Source organism: Pavona decussata, unplaced genomic scaffold, assembly GCF_977016875.1.
Source record: "Pavona decussata unplaced genomic scaffold, jaPavDecu1.1 SCAFFOLD_46, whole genome shotgun sequence".
NCBI lineage: Eukaryota > Metazoa > Cnidaria > Anthozoa > Scleractinia > Agariciidae > Pavona > Pavona decussata.
Genome location: NW_028145468.1, coordinates 222,997 through 241,769, shown reverse-complemented (window position 1 = coordinate 241,769; position 18,773 = coordinate 222,997). Strand labels below are relative to the sequence as shown.

At 42.7% G+C, this 18,773-nt stretch overlaps 2 protein-coding genes and 2 pseudogenes across 4 annotated transcripts in view; 2 read left to right on the top strand and 2 right to left on the bottom strand.

Moving 5' to 3' along the window:
• Positions 1-1,902: 1,902 nt before the first annotated feature.
• Positions 1,903-18,773, bottom strand: part of LOC146482292 (uncharacterized) — a 58,294-nt pseudogene continuing 41,423 nt past the window's right edge. The window contains exon 6 of the transcript XR_014864119.1: positions 1,903-1,977. The product of XR_014864119.1 is annotated as an uncharacterized LOC146482292 (transcript). The remainder of the gene's footprint in view (positions 1,978-18,773) is intronic.
• LOC146482298 (uncharacterized) lies at positions 1,971-7,212 on the bottom strand. Of its 2 annotated transcripts, none has more exons than XM_085107198.1 (2): positions 7,144-7,212; positions 1,971-4,777 (listed from the first exon to the last, which is right to left on the bottom strand). In XM_085107198.1, the coding sequence occupies exon 2, from the start codon at positions 4,753-4,755 to the stop codon at positions 3,691-3,693; it is 1,065 nt and encodes a 354-aa protein (XP_084963324.1). In that variant the 5' UTR covers positions 4,756-4,777; positions 7,144-7,212; the 3' UTR covers positions 1,971-3,690. The 2 variants fall into 2 exon arrangements, with proteins under 2 accessions (XP_084963324.1, XP_084963325.1); XM_085107199.1 differs by having other exon boundaries at positions 1,971-4,765; positions 7,144-7,190.
• On the top strand, positions 8,203-10,290 carry LOC146482297 (uncharacterized). Its single transcript, XM_085107106.1, has one exon. The coding sequence runs from the start codon at positions 8,673-8,675 to the stop codon at positions 10,014-10,016; it is 1,344 nt and encodes a 447-aa protein (XP_084963232.1). The 5' UTR covers positions 8,203-8,672; the 3' UTR covers positions 10,017-10,290.
• LOC146482296 (uncharacterized) lies at positions 10,677-13,419 on the top strand (annotated as a pseudogene).

The following is an 18,773-nucleotide window of genomic DNA, read 5'->3' as shown; positions in this document are numbered from 1 at the left end:
TTACACTTGAGCTCAGCAGTCCGGGGTAGCGTCCTTAAAAATTGAATTTTTGTCACTTCTGAGTAATGACTTACTAAAGATCATACGTAATTATGTTGCGTGGTCGCTTACCGGAAACAGAAAACAAAAGAACATGGCAAATTTCTGGCCTAAAAAGTGGTCGCGGTCCCTTAAGAAATTCGAGTGGTGATCGCTTATGAAAGAGCTCTTGAAACAGTATTTTACTGAGAAACAAAACGGTAGTTTTCGAAGTGGTCACTTACGGGAGGTGGTGGCTTACGAGAAGTGGTCGCTATGAGAGAATTGACTGTAATTGATTTTACCACGGTTTTACAAAAACTTAAATCAATCAGAATTGTTATTTAATATCTTACAAGTGGTAAATATCCAGCTGAAATTAATACGTTATCGACCAGTGTTTTGCACTCTGCTTGATATATAAGACTGAATCTTTAAGAGTCGCCTGTTTATGTACGTTTACACTTACGTTGGGATTTGTTGCAAGGCGTTGTTACAAAACTTTGACCCGAGAACAGGCTCCTTGAGTGTTCACACGAGACAGCTGAGACTGGTTTTGTCTGTGATCGAGTTTTGTTCCCACGTGGTCAAAGTGAATTGTCCCATGAGGGGACAATCAGAACGAAAGGGGCCAACGACCCGGAGGCGCGACGGTCTCAGGAGGGGGGGGGGGGGGGAGGGAGGGGGGTTCTGTCCGAAAGGGGTATCTTTTTCAGGCTTGAGGAATGTAAAGGATAGGGACTTCACTAAGTGAAATATAGAAAGGGTAGGAAAAACCAAAGGGCCGTTCTCAATATCTGGAACAGACCCAGCAGAACAGGTGTATTTTTTCTATTGTTGGAGTGTGAAAGGGGTACCATTTGCTATGGAAGATGTATGGAAGGGTTATCTTTTCAGTCAAAAATGGTATATAAATGGCAAAGGACCGCAAACGAAAATACTGCAAGTTTACACAGGATCGGTTAAAGGTCTAATCAGCCAAAAATAAACATAAGTAGCTCAAATAACTGCAAGGCTGATCGCTGATCTGACGGCGTAGAAAACGTAAGGCGACAGCGACATGATAAAGACCAAACCGAGAATCAAAATGCGCAATCGTGGACAGCTGTTTCGAACAAGTTGGCTCTCGTCAGCACGGTGCAGCACAGAAAAAAGTAGAACAACCAACGCGAGGTCAGTTGTCTACCAAATGCACGTTGTAACCGTGCGCGTGGGCAGCCGTCTGTATTTTGGCCCATCCGGAATCATTACCACGTGCATTTGGTAGCCAAAAGTAGAACACCCAACGCGAGGTCAGTTGACCTCGCGTTGGTTGTTCTACTCTTAGCGCCGCACATGGCAACATACCTTATATACCCATCCATCCCTCCCCCCCGATTACATTGTGGCCCAACTCCCTTTAATTTTCTGGACGAATATTTATTAAATTGCTTTAATTTCAATCAAGCATTTCTCCAAATTAAAGCAACACGCAAGTTTTGGTCACTCGTTCAGCTTAGCCATCTTACAGCTTGAAATATTTTGCAAGCTGGAACGTTAAACACGCACTCGCCAGTATGTGGTCTGTGTAAAACGGCTACAAGTTAGGTAAGCGGAAACAGAGCAATACGAGAAAAAACTTCTCTCAAAGCATCACTGACATTATCTAGCTCTATGCGTGCTCTGCCAAATAATTATAAACTGCATACTTGATAATTACTAGCTAGGTTTCTATTATAAATCACTCGGTAAAATGGCCAAAATACTGATGAACAGAAGTCCACCGCTCTAAAGCTATGGCAAGGAAAAACATTCCCTGCTAGCAGAGGCCTATTCGCTGAACTGACGGGCGCTAGGAAAAGAGACCTCTGCCCTGGGTGGAAACGGACTGTGTTGAACCCGTCAGTTCAGCGAATACAACGGAAAAGAGGCCTCTGCTAGCAGGGAAGTAAAAACGCGTACCGATGTAACTAAGATTACCTCAGGTTGTTGTTGTTGTTTAGCTCAGTAAAATGTTGAAGAAAACTTGTCAAACTAAGGACTATGGTGTTCGCGTTTCTCCACTAGCGGCCTTTGTGGAGTAGTTATCACTCGTTTTATTATCTCAAACTGCCCTTGGACATTTACTTAAAACTGCTTGAAGTTAAGTTTAGGTTAGTGTAAGTAACATTCCGGTTAGCTTAAAAAGCCCCCCGGTTAGCGCTAAACGGCTCTCCGGTTACTCTAAATTCCACTCCGGTTAGAAAATAGCCCTCCTGTTGGCCTAAATAGCTCGTTAATTAGCCCTCTGGTTAGCTTAATTTAGCTTAGGTAGCTTGCGGTTAGCATTTATTTTGAGGGTTTACGTGTGGATACATAGTTTACTTGCAATCTGTTTTTCTCTCTCGAAGTTTGTGTAGTGGTAACACGCAGCAAAAATTTGGGACCAGACCTTTTTCATTCAAACCCTTTTCAAGCTCGCGCTCGACGGATTTAAGCCTTGAAGGATATTAAGAGAGGAGGAACTGCAAACAGTCTAGCAGATCGGATACGCCACACAATAACGATTAGCCCGATCCAGGCTGCAAAATAGTGGCGACGACAACAATAAACCGCGCGGAGATTGGGGAGAGAGATTTCTGCAATCTCTACCTTTCTTTACTCCCCATTCTCTGCGCATTTTAAGGTGCCGGGGGTACACGTGAATTTGAATGGAATTTTAAGAGGTTTAAAGAAAGGATAAAAGAAAGAAAATTGTTTTTGGAACACCAACAGACTGTTGCCCCCAACCCAAGAGCATACCAGGTTGGTAAGGAATTGTTTGGGTTCCATATATCAATTTTTAACTTCAAATTCTACTTTTTTTTAAACTACATCAAATCTTAACTATTTCTTTTTTCTTCAAAGTTTACAACTCTTTTGAGAAAAACTATCTCCTCCCAAATATACCTACAAATCCCCAAAAATACAAAACACCCCAAAACATTGATTTGTGTTTGGAGCATAGGGTATCTGTGTTGCTAGAAACGTGAACGAGATATTTCCATTAAACCGATTTTAAGCGGCGTGAAAACGGCTTTCAGGTGTACCCCCGCTTTAAGCATTTTCGTGTTTCGTTCTGTTTCCACTCTCTGGGAACCTGGAACAGGTTTATTGAGGATTGATTGACTGATTAGTTAATAGATCAATTAAATCAATTAGAGCAGTATTCACTTGAGCTAGTGTCTTAAAACCAAATGCAAAGTAATTACTCTGGCCAATCGCAACAGCCGAAACACCAAGACGATCGAACCAATCAGAACTTGAAGCAAATAAATGAAACAGGAAACCAAGCGCGCAAAAAGGCGTGCGAGCAATTAAGATATGCATGATTAGTTTTGGTGTGCCTTCTTATTGGTACGTTGGGATTGCTACTTGAGTTTTGCTAGCCAATCGCAGAGCGCAGTGAAGCAAAACCAAAGCAAACACGAAATTCCTTTCGACACTGGATTGAAAACTGCTCCAAACTCTAGAAAGCTGTTAAATCATAAATGAAGGAACAGAAAAGGTCCCATTTCCACTAACTAGGCTGGATCAATAATCAGGAAATGGTTACTCTATCCAGTCCGGTTCTTGGCGAAGGGATTTCGACCTTCCACACCTTATTAAACTAGGACAGAGAAACGCAGAAATCTACACGTACTGAGAAAATATGGCGAGTTTTCATATGTTAGTTCACATGAAAATAGCGAATGCCAACATCAAAGCTTGTAAAGCCAAGGATCCAATTTGAAAGGGAGCTCCACTTGGCTTCGTGGTCGCAATAGTAGTGGGCTTAAATTCAGAACATGAACCAAAACAAGTGAGCTTGCACTTTTTAGCATCACACCTGTAGAGACATTTTCCATTAAGACAGATCTGATGGCATTCCTTTGCACTCTCGGAGCAGATCATGTTGCATTCACCGAGTTGACAGTATTGCTCACACATCTCTCCATCACACCTCATGGTTGTGTTTTTATCGTTGGCAAGCTGTTTGCACTTCTTCGCTCCAAGGGGGCAGGTCAGGGTGCTGTCATTATTAAAGGAAACTTGATCGCAGACGTCGCCCTCGCACCGCAAGGTTGCGTTCCTACCTTGTGCTACCTGTGTGCAGTTTGTTGCGTCACAAGACATAGTTCCACAAGTGAGAATGCCATCGCTGCACGACTGCAGGCAGCTTCCAGTTGTTGCACTTGATGAGCAATGCATATCACATCCCCCTGGGGAACACATTTGCTGGCACAAGCCTCTGTCACATTTCATTGAAGCGCTGTCTATTTGCGATACCTGGGTACAATTGCTTCCTCCGACGGGGCAACTCATGCGACATTCTCCCGCCTTAGAACAAGACTGGGTGCATACATCCGCCTCACAAGTCATCTCACCAGCAGAGCTTTGTGAACAGGTTTTCACGGTGCTCGGACATGTCTGGCTGCTGCAATTACTACTCGTGCACGACTGAGTGCATTGATTGGCATCGCAGGTCAGGGATCCGCAAGTGGTTAGAATACATGCCTGCGTGCAGACGTCCGAGGCACGGCACTGAAGGACGTTGCATTCGTTTGAACCGCAAGACTGTTGACAAGTGTCATAGGGAGTCGTCAGGCCGCATAACATCTCACAAGGTGATTGAGCACACTGAAAGGCCTGTGTACACGAGCTGTTGTTTGGCTTAAAATCGCAGTCGGTTTTGTTGCTGGCAGAGTCGATCAAGGTCCCAGTAGTGAAAAGTACGACGATAATTAACAGAAAGGCCATTATTTCGAAGCTGGAGAAAAATCTAACAAAAAACAACAAAAGTTCAATTAAAATTGTCTTGAGTATGTCACTGGTGCAGCTATTGATATATATGTATAAGATCAGCACTTGGGTCGTGCCCGCATTACACCCTTGTACACTCACAGCTACTTGCTTCTGTATACATGTGTTGGGCAAAGGTCAAGTTCCCCTGTTGCTGTTACGCAATGATATTACCAATAACAAAGTGTCCATAAACGATACTTGTAAACTTTATATTGATCAAATAAAGCTGATTTAAAACATTTTTATTGAAATAGCTGTATTCCGAATGTTCGGTCATCAAATTAGCTTTAAATAGGAAAAGTATTCCTTAGAGGTTCTACAGTGTTTAATATGTAATACATTTTGTTCTGCAAGTGCTTTTGTTCTGCAAGAGATTGCTCATTGAATGATTATAATAATTGAAGACACAGCGCTTTATAGAACAGATTATATACACATATAATACATGCATTGTTAGATGTTATGTCACAAACAGTCGTTATCCGTTGGCTATGTGGAGCCTATCCACAAAAATACTTTTTAAAATTGTTTATACAATCTGCCAATTTGCATTTGTTCGACGAGTGATTGCGGTTTGGGTGTGCCGTGTGTTTTGTTATGACCATGAGACAATAATATGCTTTATGGCACAAAGATCTGCATCGTTAGATGTGAAATATTATTCAGATAGTTCCAGTTATAATCTCATTACCACTGATCAGTTAGTTTGAAACGCTGACGCTGGCTTAGGAAAGACCTAAGCTTTTCGGAAGGAGGGATCGAGGGGTGTTGGGAAGGTTGCTGGCAATTATTTTTAGAGCGAGTTTTTATTATGATCATTATTTATTTATTTATTTATTTATTTATTTATTTATTTATTTATTTATTATCTCTTGACGACGGAATATTCAGCGCGATTTCTTTCACCGATTCACTGCTAGGTTTCCAAGATATTTTTACGTCACTTTAGTACGTGCCATATTTTTCCTTTGCAAGTTCCATGCTAAAATTGTCTTTGAAATAATTGCTCAACCCCTCTCCCCTCAACCTTAACCTTAGCTGATGTGGCGATAAAGGGGCTAGAATATTGCAATAATCCTCTTCTATTCTATGATTGTTTACGTTAAAGAAGAGTTGTTTTACAGAAATTATTTGAATTGCTACTATTATTTAATCAGTCATTATCACTACTGATTATTTTTAGATGTTAGAGACTATTTTACTCATTTTGTTTAAATCAAATCTCCTGTTCGTTTTTCATCACTGTATAATTTATTTCTTTTATAACAGGCAATGAAAAAATTATCTGTTTTTCTTTAAGGATCCCTAAGAGCAGAAGATTCGAAGACTGCTACATTTTTCCGCAAGAGGGAGCTCATGGCATCATGTAGCCCTTTGACTTCGACAACAAAGACTTCTGCAAGAAATGCCTCTTTCGTACATTTGTTTATCTTATCATTTGTTTAAAATTAAGCCGTCGCTTTCGAGTGTACAAAACAAAAACAGTAGAATGTATTTTATCGGCTCATTTTAAACTGAATATCCCTCGCGTGACATTTCCGATGAGTGTATTTGCATATTTGTGGCAACAAAAACGCCACGCTTTCTCGAGCAATCCGAATTTTCCGAATATTTTGGCATTTCGTACTCGGAATATAGCGAGTCTTTTTATGGCTGACAATTTTCTGTTCAGGTGCAGCGAGGAAGTCAAATAACGTCACAGATTTTCATTTCGCAAATTTCACAAAGTACAGATTTTCATTTTGCAAACTACAGATCTTTCGTTTCGCAAAGTACAGTAAACCGACAAATTTACATTTCATTTCTGTTCACTAATTGTGACGAGAATTCAGAAACTCCTGATCAAATCCTACGATTCTGACAAGACGCGTGAATCAGAGTCGTGCTTCTGCCGTGCTACGGTTGAACCTACGGTGGAATCCCGCTTAATTATGGACGAAATTTGCCAGTGTTTTGTCCCGACGAATTTTCTCTGACACGCACGCTCCTATAAGGCAAGGGTCGTACGAAGTTAATTAACCTCTCTTACCAGGGCCCTTGCATAGGACACTGGTTGTATCTATGCACTGCATAAATTTTAGTAAGTGACTAGTTGAATGAGCGCAATGAGCGGCGTAAGGTTTCTTCACGTTTAACTTAAGTTACAGTTAAGTTGTAACATTCTTGCTTTGCATGCTTTGTATCGAATGCAATGCAGCATGTGTTCGTGACGTTTGTTGTGAGAGCAAGCTTGCTTAATACGGACACACGGATAATACGGACGGTTTTGTGTGTCCCTTTGATGTCCGTATTAACCGGGCTACGTCTGAACTAAACCTTGTTCAGAAGTCACATTAAACTTACCTTTTTCGAGGGACGTGCAGGCTAGCTTTTTAAATGCTGTGTTTTAAAGCTGTGGCTGGCGGTATGCGTCACCACCCACAAGGGGTGCTGGGTAAAAATGTGGAATCGCTCATTTGACTCTGGTCACGATGGAGTCACATCTTTCCAAAGTAAGACTTTCAGTCGCACTGAAATGGGCATTCAAACTTTGCTTCCTTTCCTAAAAAGTATCACCGTAGACAGTAATTCGACTAATTACACGGAATGCTGTCGGAAACCGGATATTAGCGACAATGAAATGTAGTGAATGTGTATTGTAAACTTGATTGACATGTGAATGATTTTGACCGGTATCAAATAATAAGAGAGAACGATTTGTTCGACTGAGTATAGAAGGATTTGTACGACTGACTATTGAAGGAGATTGTAACTGCAAGTGTTTATTAAAGAACGTTATACAGTCCTCTTGAGTGGAGTGGAATATTTTCTACACAGTGGTCCTGAACGAGCCGGATATGGCCAGATTTTGGACGAGAGAACGCTAGAAAGTCGAAGAAAGGCAACGCAATGGAGAATACTGATGGGACGGTGCCGCCGACAGCTAGTACAGCTGCTGGTACAGAGAATAGTAACAAAGCAATCGAGGTTAGTCTTGCAAAGAAAATAAAAATTAGAGGATCCTTGAGAGGAGCGGCTACGAAACTCCGTAACCGTATCGGCGAACGATTAGCAGATGGAAATGTCTCTGTGGACGCGTTTTATTTGAAAGATAACATTCAAACAATTCAACAAAAGATTGAATCACTAAAGAAACTGGACGAAGAAATTATTGATCTGATGGCGAGCTGTGACGATGACGAAGTAGAAGGGCGCATGGAAATGGAGATTGAAGGGAGTGATTCTGTGCGATCTGATTTGAACAGAATCGTGGACAGAATGGAAGACGCATTGAAACAATTGTCGCCACCGCCCCCAATTCAACAACAGATGCCAACTTTAGGTCAGAATGTTTTCCCTGGGTTTTACGCGTCGACATCACAATTTCCCGCTAGTTCGCCGCCGCCTAAGAAAATAGCCAAATTGCCTAAACTGGAAGTAAAGAAGTTTAGCGGGAGAATACAAGAATGGCAGGAGTTTTGGGATTCCTTCGAAAGCGCCATCGACAAAAATGAAAGCCTCGCAGCGGTAGATAAGTTCGCATACCTGCGGAGTTTAGTTGTCGAACCGGCGAGATCGACAATCGCTGGGTTCTCCCTCACTTCAGCGAACTACACCGCGGCCGTGGAGGTTTTAAAGAAACGATATGGGAAAGAAACTGCCATTCAGAGAGCGCACGTGAATGATCTGCTCAATTTGCCACACGTTTTTAACGACACACCCCGCGGTTGAGAAAGTTATATGATAGTTGTGAAACACATTTCCGAGGACTAAAGGCTCTCAGCGTAAATGAAAATACCTACTCAGCAGTGGTTGTACCGGCCGTACTGCACAAATTACCCGAGGCCTTTCGACTGACTATCACGCGGGGCACGGATTTCCTAAGCTGGTCCATGGAGGAAATGCTGACCGCATTTTTGAACGAACTGGAACTAAGAGAAGACCATGACCACGTGGTGACCGCGAGTGCTGGATCTCAGGACCAGAAACAGAGTGCATTCAGGAGCAGGGACAGCAGAATGAGAGGAACCTCGACGAACACTACCTTGCATACGAGACAGGAGACGGATAATTGTGCCTTTTGCCTGGGTAAACACGCCCATGAACACTGTCCTAAAGTAGTTGATGTAAACAAACGTAAGGACATTCTATACAAATTCGCTAGATGTTTTAAGTGTTTGAGGAAAGGACATCGTGTGAGAGACTGTAAATCTATGGAGTTGTGTAATAATTGTGGCCGAAATCACCACATTTCTGTATGCGAAGTTGCGCCAGTTGCGCGTCCAATTAACGCTAGTCCTAGTAGCTTGCACGTGGGTACGGGTGGGCGTGTAGCCTTACAAACAGCATGCGCTGCTGTTAGCGGGGAGGGAGAACCGCGGAAGGTTAGGGTTTTGTTCGATGCAGGTAGTCATCGCTCCTTCGTGACCGCCAGAGTGGCTCAGCACGCGAAGCTCAGAGTGATTCGCCAAGATTGCCTCGGGATTAGCACGTTTGGACAAACCTCCCGAGATACGCAGCTAAGAGATGTTGTACACATGAAGGTGAGTGCATTAGTGGGTCAGAATGTTATTGAGATAGAAGCCTATGTAGTGCCTGAAATTTCAACAATTCAAAACAGCCACGTAGAGATTGCAAAATATGAAAACCCCCACCTTAAAGGCCTGTGGTTTTCAGACGTGAGTAAGGGAACGGAAGAAATGTTTATCGATGTATTGATTGGCGCGGATTACTTGTGGAGCTTCCAGAAAGGGTGCACAATTAGGGGCAAACCAGACGAGCCTGTTGCCGTGGAAACGGAATTAGGGTGGGTACTATCAGGTCCCATGAAGAGCTCGGGGAATGAGAGTGAAGCCCGTTCAGTGCAAGTTAATTTGATTGGGAGTGCTCGCGAAGAACGCTTAAATTTAGAAAGTGACGTCCATAAGCTGTGGGATATGGAAACGCTAAGCATCTTTGAGTCTGAAGACGAAGTACATGAGGCGTTTGTAAACAGTGTGTCATTTACAGGGAACAGGTATTCCGTTAGATTGCCATGGAAGGAGGGGCACCCAGAACTCCCAAGCAACTACGCTACGAGCTTGCGCCGCCTCAAGACCCAGGTCGCTAGACTGGAAAAGGAACCGGAAGTGTTGATGGAGTATGCGTCGATAATTCAAGATCAACTAGAGGCTGGGATAATAGAAAGGGTGGTAGAGCTTGAGAAGGCGCCTAAAGTTCACTACTTGCCACACTAAGCCGTGATACGTAAGGAATCAACAACCACGAAGGTGTGGGTTGTGTACGACGCATCGTCGAGGAAAGGTAAGGTAGGCACGTCCTTGAATGATTGCTTGCATGTTGGGCCCTCGCTGAATCCTTTGCTGTTCAATATATTGTTGCGATTCAGGGAGAACAGAGTGGTACTAGTCGGGGACATAGAAAAGGCGTTTTTGAATGTTGAAGTCGATGTGCAGGATCGAGATTGTTTGCGTTTTCTGTGGATGGAAAAACCTCCCGATTTGTCTCGTATTGTTATATACTGGTTTTGTCGTGTTGTATTTGGAGTTAACGCATCGCCATTTCTGCTTAACGTCACAATTAGACATCACCTTAAGAAGTATGAACAATGTGACCCAGAATTTGTGCAAACATTGAGAGATTCGTTTTATGTAGATGATTTTGTTGGGGGTGGAGCGAACTCGGCAGAAGTTGTAGAGCTGTACCGCAAGACCAATGACCGAATGGTAGACGGAGGCTTCAATCTTAGGAAGTGGCTAACCAACGATTCCCAGGTCAGAGCCAGGATAGAAACCGATGCGAAAGTGCACAGTGGACCAGTAAGTGAAGAAGACATTACCTATGCCAAATCATCGGTGGGGATGCGGCTAGGCTGTAGGGGTCACAAGGTGTTAGGATTGGCGTGGGACTATGAAGCAGACGTAATCAGTTTTGACTTGACGGAAATTGCTGAACGCGCAAAAGGCCTTCCTGCCACGAAACGAAACACCTTAAGGCTGCTAGCAGGGATCTTTGACCCACTGGGAATTATGGGCCCGGTTACAGTGAAAGTTAAGATTATGTTTCAAGATGTATGTCGTCAAAAGAGTGGTTGGGACGATCCACTTCAAGGTGAAGTCAAGCGAGGTGTTGAAAGTTGGATCAAGAGTCTCCTAGATTGTCAAACGATCACGATCCACCGATGTGTTTGGGATCATTTGCGCGAAGAAGTACTGCATTGTTCACTCCATGGCTTCGCGGACGCAAGCAAGAAAGCTTACTGTGCGGTTATTTACCTGGTGTACACAACCAGTACTGGAAGATACACAAGAATGTTGGCTTCGAAGACGAGAGTCGCTCCATTGAAGGAGTTGTCGATACCGAGGCTAGAGCTCATGTCGGCGCTGATGCTGGCGAGGCTTATGAGTAATGTGGAGACGGTGCTTTCTCACCAGGCTGGAGTGAAGCGGTCGAGATTGTGGCTGGACAGCATGACTGCGCTGCATTGGATTATGAACCGTGGGGAATGGAAACAGTTCGTCCGACATCGCGTCAATGAGATTCTAAAGCTGAGTGAAAAGGGAGATTGGAGTCATTGTCCGGGTGAAGAAAACCCAGCTGACATTGGATCGAGGAGAGTGTCCGCGCTGGAGCTTAAGCAAAGTGAGTTGTGGTGGCATGGTCCAATGTGGTTAAAGGAGAAAGAAGACAGTTGGCCGACAGTGAAAGAGATTCAACCCACGACCGAGAGCAGTGAGGAAGAACGTAAAGCCGCAGTTTTGGCAGTACAAATTGACACGCCTCTCGGTTTAGACAGAGTAGTATAGATTGACAGGTACAGTTGTATAAGGAAGCTTTTGAGAGTGACAGCGTGGATTAAACGCTTCTGCTTCAACGTTTAGAAGAAGACGAGAGAAGAAAGAAAGCGAGAAGCCCTCACATTACAAGAGTTAACAGAGGTGGAAAATGACTGGATTAAAGTGGCACAGAAAGAGTTGAAACGAGACGACAACTACAAGCAACTGGTCGGTACATTTGGACTGTCGGAGGATTGCAATGGTGTACATCGATGCAAAGGGCGTTTGGAGTACTCAGATTTGCCTCAAGAAGCGAAAGAGCCGATAATTTTGCCTAAAGACCAACACTTAACGTACCTGCAGATTCAACAGTGCCACAAGAGAGTCTTGCATAGTGGAGTGAGAGGCACGCTGGCGGAATTGCGCTCGAGATACTGGGTACCAAAAGGTAGGCAATTGGTGAAGAAGGTGCTCAGTCAGTGCGTTGTATGCAAGAAATTGGAAGGAACGTCGTTTGCGCAGCCACCGGTTTCTAGCGTACCGGAATTTAGGATGAGACCGTACCCTCCGTTTTCTAAGGTTGGCGTGGATTTCGCAGGGCCATTGTACGTGAAGGCTAGAGGTAAACAGATGAGAAAGGTATACATCGCCCTGTTTTCGTGTTGTGTGACAAGAGCTTTGTATTTGGACCAAGTGGAGGATCTTTCAGCAACAACCTTTCTGCGTTGTTTGAGGAAATTTACCGCCAGAATGGGAACACCTACTTTGATTGTGTCAGACAACGCCAAGACGTTCAAAAGGACAGAGAAAGAACTGCAAACTCTCTACCGTCACCCCGAGATAATAGCGGAACTGGAGAACAGACGAATTGAGTGGCGTTTCAACCTGGAGAGGGCCCCATGGTGGGGTGGATTTTTTGAGCGAATGGTTGGGAGCGTTAAAAGGTGTCTTCAGAAGGTAATCGGTAATGCCAGGTTAACTTTCGATGAGTTGCTGACGGTACTTGTGGAAGTGGAAGGCACTCTGAATTCTAGACCGCTAACGTACGAGTATAACGACCCCGAAGGGGAAGTTTTAACTCCCGCACACTTGATCTACGGAAGAAGACTTCAGTCATTGCCGGAAGTCACTGAAGAGGAAGACGAGAGTGAGAGCACTTGTGCAAGGCGATACAAGTATCTGAACCAGAAGTTGCAACATTTTTGGAAGAGATGGCAGAGAGAGTATTTGACAGATCTACGAGAGAGCCACAGGATGCAAGGTTCTTCCAACCGAAAGTCGCCTAAGGTAGGAGATTTAGTTACAGTTTATAATGAAGGCACAAAGAGAGGTAGTTGGAAGCTAGCAGTTGTAGAAAGGCTCATTGCAGGAAAGGACGAAGAGGTAAGAGGAGCGAGTGTGAGAGTGATCACAAAGGGGGAACAGGTCCGCATGAGCAGACCTGTACAAAGGCTATTCCCCTTAGAAGTCCGCGCAGCATCACTGGAAGACACACCGAGAGTGAATGAGGGAGGTGCTGCAGTAACAAGGCGGGACAGACCTCGCCGAGCTGCCGCGCTAGATGCTGCCTGGAAGACGAAGGACATGCTACTGAATTCTGAGCATGACTAAACGAAGCGGTTCATCCTTGACTCAAAAGTGAGTCAAGGGTGGGGGGAGTGTCGGAAACCGGATATTAGCGACAATGAAATGTAGTGAATGTGTATTGTAAACTTGATTGACATGTGAATGATTTTGACCGGTATCAAATAATAAGAGAGAAGGATTTGTTCGGCTGAGTATAGAAGGATTTGTACGACTGACTATTGAAGGAGATTGTAACTGCAAGTGTTTATTAAAGAACGTTATACAGTCCTCTTGAGTGGAGTGGAATATTTTCTACAAATGCCCGCAGGGCATGACGTGTCTAGGTTTCGGTCGGGTATCTTTTTTTTCTTCATCGGTGTCACAAATGTGCACATTAATTACGCGGGATGCCCTGAGGGGGCATACCGTGTCTAAAAACGGGTCGATTTCTTTTTTTTTTCTTCCTCGTAGCTACAAATCGGTACATTAATTTATTACGCGGGATGCCCTGAGGGGGTATACCGTGTCTAAAAACGGGACGATTTCTTTTTCTTCGTCGTAGCTACAAATCGGTACATTAATTACGCGGGATGCCCTGAAGGGGCATACCGTGTCTAAAAACGGGTCGATTTCTTTTTTTTTTTTTTTTTCTTCCTCGTAGTCACAAATCGGTACATTAATTTATTCATTAAACTCACCCCTCTCCTACTCGGGGTGTATTGTTCTGATTGTCTTCAACAGAAGCAGGCCAATCAAAATCCATTCTTGTCGCTTACATCGTAAGGGATGGGACCCACTCACCCCTATCTGTGTGACGTCAACCTATCATTTGATCTATTTATTAAAAACAGATTAAATTTGGCGCCATAATGTTAACATGTTCTGGACTCAAGTGTGCCGTTTTCAAACGGAAATTTCACCATTTTGAAGCGGTGAATCGAAAGAACAACTTCTAAGAAGCACTCAACACCTAAAACGGTGGAAATTGGAGAGTTCCTGGCGAAGGAATCTTGCTTTCTTTGACAGTCTTAGACCACGACGCGAGACTGAAAAGAGGTCATTGAGAAGCTTACGTTATCGCAATGGAATTCCCGCAATTTCCCTTGAAACCCTGAGTAGCGTAACACAAGGGAAACAACGTAACGCGATCGTCGTGACTCAAACTATTCCATTAGCAAGGATAGTTTTATCAATCGGCGAAGCATACAGTTGGAATAAATGAATCAGCCCCAGCATCTCGCGTAATGCCAGTATAGCAGGCATCTTGTTTATTCATTAAACTCTCCCCTCTCCTACTCGGGATGTATTGTTCTGATTGTCTTCAACAACAGCAGGCCAATCAAAATCCATTCTTGTCGCTTATATCGCGAGGGAGGGGACCCACTCACCCCTACCTGTGTGACGTCAATGCATCATTTGATATATTTATTAAAGACGGATTAAATTGTCGCGCCATATTGTTTTAACATGTTGTGGACTCAAGTGTGCCGTTTTCAAACGGAAATTTGACCATTTTGAAGCGGTAAATCGAAAGAATAACTTCTAAGAAGCACCTGACACGTAAAACGGTGGAAATTGGTGAGTTCTTAGCGAAGGAATCGTGCTTTGTTTGACAGTCTTAGACCACGACGCGATTGCAGACAGAAAAGAGGTCATTGAGAAGCTTACGTTATCGCAATGGAATTTCACAAATTTCAGTAGCCTCCCACGCAGTCGTCGTGACTCAAACTATTCCATTAGGAAGGATTGTTTTATCAATCGGCGAAGCATACAGTTGGAATAAATGAATCAGCCTTAGCATCACGCGTAATGCCAGCATAGCAGGCATCTTGTTCATTAAACTCACCCCTCTCCTACTCGGGGTGTTTTGTTCTGATTGTCTTCAACAGAAGCAGGCCAATCAAAATCCATTCTTGTCGCTTACATCGCGAGGGAGGGGACCCACTCACCCCTACCTGTGTGACGTCAACGCATCATTTGTTCTATTTATTAAAAACAGATTAAATTTGGCGCCATAATGTTAACATGTTCTGGACTCAAGTGTGCCGTTTTCAAACGGAAATTTCACCATTTTGAAGCGGCAAATCGAAAGAATAACTTCTAAGAAGCACCCGACATTTAAAACGGTGGAAATTGGTAAATTCCTGGCGAAGGAATCGTGCTTTGTTTGACAGTCTTAGACCACGACGCGAGACTGAAAAGAGGTCATTGAGAAGCTTACGTTATCGCAATGGAATTCCCGCAATTTCCCTTGAAACCCTGAGTAGCGTAACACAAGGGAAACAACGTAACGCGATCGTCGTGACTCAAACTATTCCATTAGCAAGGATAGTTTTATCAATCGGCGAAGCATACAGTTGGAATAAATGAATCAGCCCCAGCATCTCGCGTAATGCCAGTATAGCAGGCATCTTGTTTATGCATTAAACTCTGTCCTCCCCTAGTAAGGATATATTGTTCTGATTGTCTTCAACAGAAGCGGCCCAATCAAAATCTATTTTTCAGGCACATATCACGAGAGAGGGGACCCACTCATCACTTCTGTGTGACGTCAAATCATCGTTTGATTTATTCATTAAAACTAGATTAAATTCTTCCCTCTCCCAGAAGGGATCTATTGTTTTGATTGTCTTGAACAAAAGCGGCCCAATCAAACTCCATTATCTGCGCGTATATCACGAGGGAGGGGACCCACTCATCTCTACTTGTGTGACGTCAAAGCAAATCATCATTTGGAAAAGTTGTTTTCGTTCAATGGCGGGCACATGTCTGAATTTACGACTCCGGATCTGCCGTTTTCAGAAAGAAAACCAACCTTTTTCAAGCAGTAAATCGAAATAATAACTTCTAGGTAGTACTCGACAGTTGAAACGGCGGAAATTGGGAGAGTTCACATCGAAGAAACTAGCCTTTCACAAACAGATTGGATAATTTAAAGCGAGAGGAAGGCAGATCAGTTCAGCAGGGTCATGACGTTATTGCAGAGTTATTCTCCGTATGATTCTAAGTAACACAATGATAAAATATCATGCAGTCTCTCTGGATAAAACCATTCAACTATTTCAATTGCGAAGGGAGGATAGTTTTAAATATCTGCAAAACATATCAAAGGGAATAAATGGGGCTACATTAAGCATTTTTTATGCATTAAACTCTGTCTTCCCCTAGTAAGGATATATTGTTCTGATTGTCTTCAACAGAAGCGGCTCAATCAAAATCTTTTTTTCAGGCACATATTACGAGAGAGCCAGAGGGTACCCACTCATCCCTTTCTGTGTAACGTCAAATCATCATTTGATTTTTTCATTAAGAGTAGATTAAATTCTTCCCTCTCCCAGAAGGGATCTATTGTTTTGATTGTCTTGAACAAAAGCGGCTCAATCAAAATCTATTATCCGCGCTTATATCACGAGGGAGGAGACCCATTCATCTCTACTTGTGTGACGTCAAAGTAAATCATCATTTGAAAGGTTGTTTTCATTCAATGGGGGTCATATGAATGAGAGTCTATTAAGTCCACATTTTTACAAAGCTCAGTGTTCATTGTTTAGTTTCTTGTGCCAGTATGACTTCTGCAGTTGTTTTCAGCTTCCTTGCTTTACGGTCTCAACAGGTATGACGTTCTTAGAACCGATATGTACCTCCACTGTTTTGTGGCTTATTTCGCATCCAACAGACATTTAAAATTAAGACAGTCGGCGACCATCTTCAATGGCGGTCATATGTATGAATTTAAGACTCTGATCTGTCGTTTTTAGAAAGAAAAGAAACGTTTTTTAAGCGGTAAATCGAAATAATAAGTTCTAAGTAGTACTCGATAGTTTAAACGATGGAAATTGGGAGAGTTTATAGCGAAGAAATTACGCTTTCACAAACAGATTATTCCAGCGCTTACGAAGGAGGTAATGTTGAAAGTTTAGTTCGCGAAAAATCAATTATGTGGTTGTTATGGTCTGAAACTCAATCTGGGTAAAAGGTTACGTTGTAATGGTGCAATCGACTTCTTTAAAGATGTTGACTGAATAGTGTGAATAGCAATTACGTTGTTTGAGAGAACACTTTGGACTAGAATTACATTGATTACTGGTAACTATTTTGACATTGACTTTGTTTAGTTGATATAAGCTTTATATACGCGGTAATTTATAATCGCGGTAAAAGGTCGATTGCACCATTAATTTAAGCTTAAGTGCGTCGCTTCTCGTCTCTTATTCAAATAACTATTTTCCAGTGGTTAAAGTTTTTGAAGCTGGAATAGTTGTCAATGTCAATGTAGAAGAAAAAGGGCTACTTCAACGCCATCAATGTGGCAGCAGTTCAAATCAGTGTATTTGCAGGAACGTGGAGTTTCAGTAGCTGGGATTTTAAAAGTTTTGCTAATGGAAATCGCCTCTGCAGTTGAAAAATGGATCTAAACTTCGAAAAAGATCACACTAACTATGCAGACAATTTAATAATTCATGATATGCCAATCAATTTCACCTGAGGTCTCACTGTGACTGAATAATTTCAACTCGCCGCCGTCGTTTAGGTTGTACGATTTTACAAGCTTGGACCGGCCGCTTTAATACGATATTATTTCCCTTTTGCTCGAAATATAGATACACCGCTCTTTTGAATGGTCCTGATCATGAAGGAAAAAACTGAAATTTACTGAATGGAGGTTTTCTTATCATTCAGAGCTATTTGAATTATTTAAGTCGTTCATTATGTACGCAGTAGCTCAATGTATTTGTTTAGATTTTTAGTAGCTTCTCTAGGAGCTTCAATCGGTACCATACTAGATTTTTCGGCATATAGGATTTCAGGTAACACTAAATACATGTCATTTGTTTAAGACATGGTACTTGTAAATTGCTTTTGTCGTGATTTCATGTTTATGCTAGTTATTGATTTTAAAAGATTGCAGTATGTTTGTTTATGTCGGATTAGAATGAGAGTCTATTAAGTGTACGTTTTTACAAAGCTTGCTTTATGGTCTCAATAGGTATGACGTTCTTACGTTGTTAGAACCGACATGTACTTCCACTGTTTTGTGGCTTATCTCGCATCCAACAGACATTTAAAATTAAGACAGTCGGCGACCATCTTGGAGATGCTAAATTGATTACTTTTGCTAAGTATTTAAAGTTGTGCTTTAGACAGTAGCTAGGCCAAACTCGAGTCTTGTTGGTCGTTAAATGTACCTTCGGCACGCTAGGCAATTTTCGATCTGAATTGGGCCATAGAAATGTCCTTAGTGTCCAGTCCTCTAACATAAAATTTTCACTCGGCCGTTCGCCGTGCGACCAAGCGTCAGATTTCTTCTGTTTGCGGCACACTGGTGCCGAAAATGGATTTTAGCGCCAAAGAACAAAATTCTATGGATCTCAAGCTTTGTTTTGATATGCGGTTTGCCATTGAAGCGAAGAATAAAAGTGGTTAAAACCAAAAACCAAGTCTTGGCCTGCTCTTGTTGGGAGGGAAATGGTTCGCAACCTGAAAAATTGAGAGTTTTTGGAGCAAATGTTCGATGAGAAAGCGACTGTGTTTTATCGTTCTGTCCTACAATAATAACAGAAATGGATCTGAACTGTGGTTCTATCGTTTCGGTTTTTTACCGGAGACCCTGAATTTTTCGCAGTCGGCGTGTATTCTGGCCACATGGGAAGC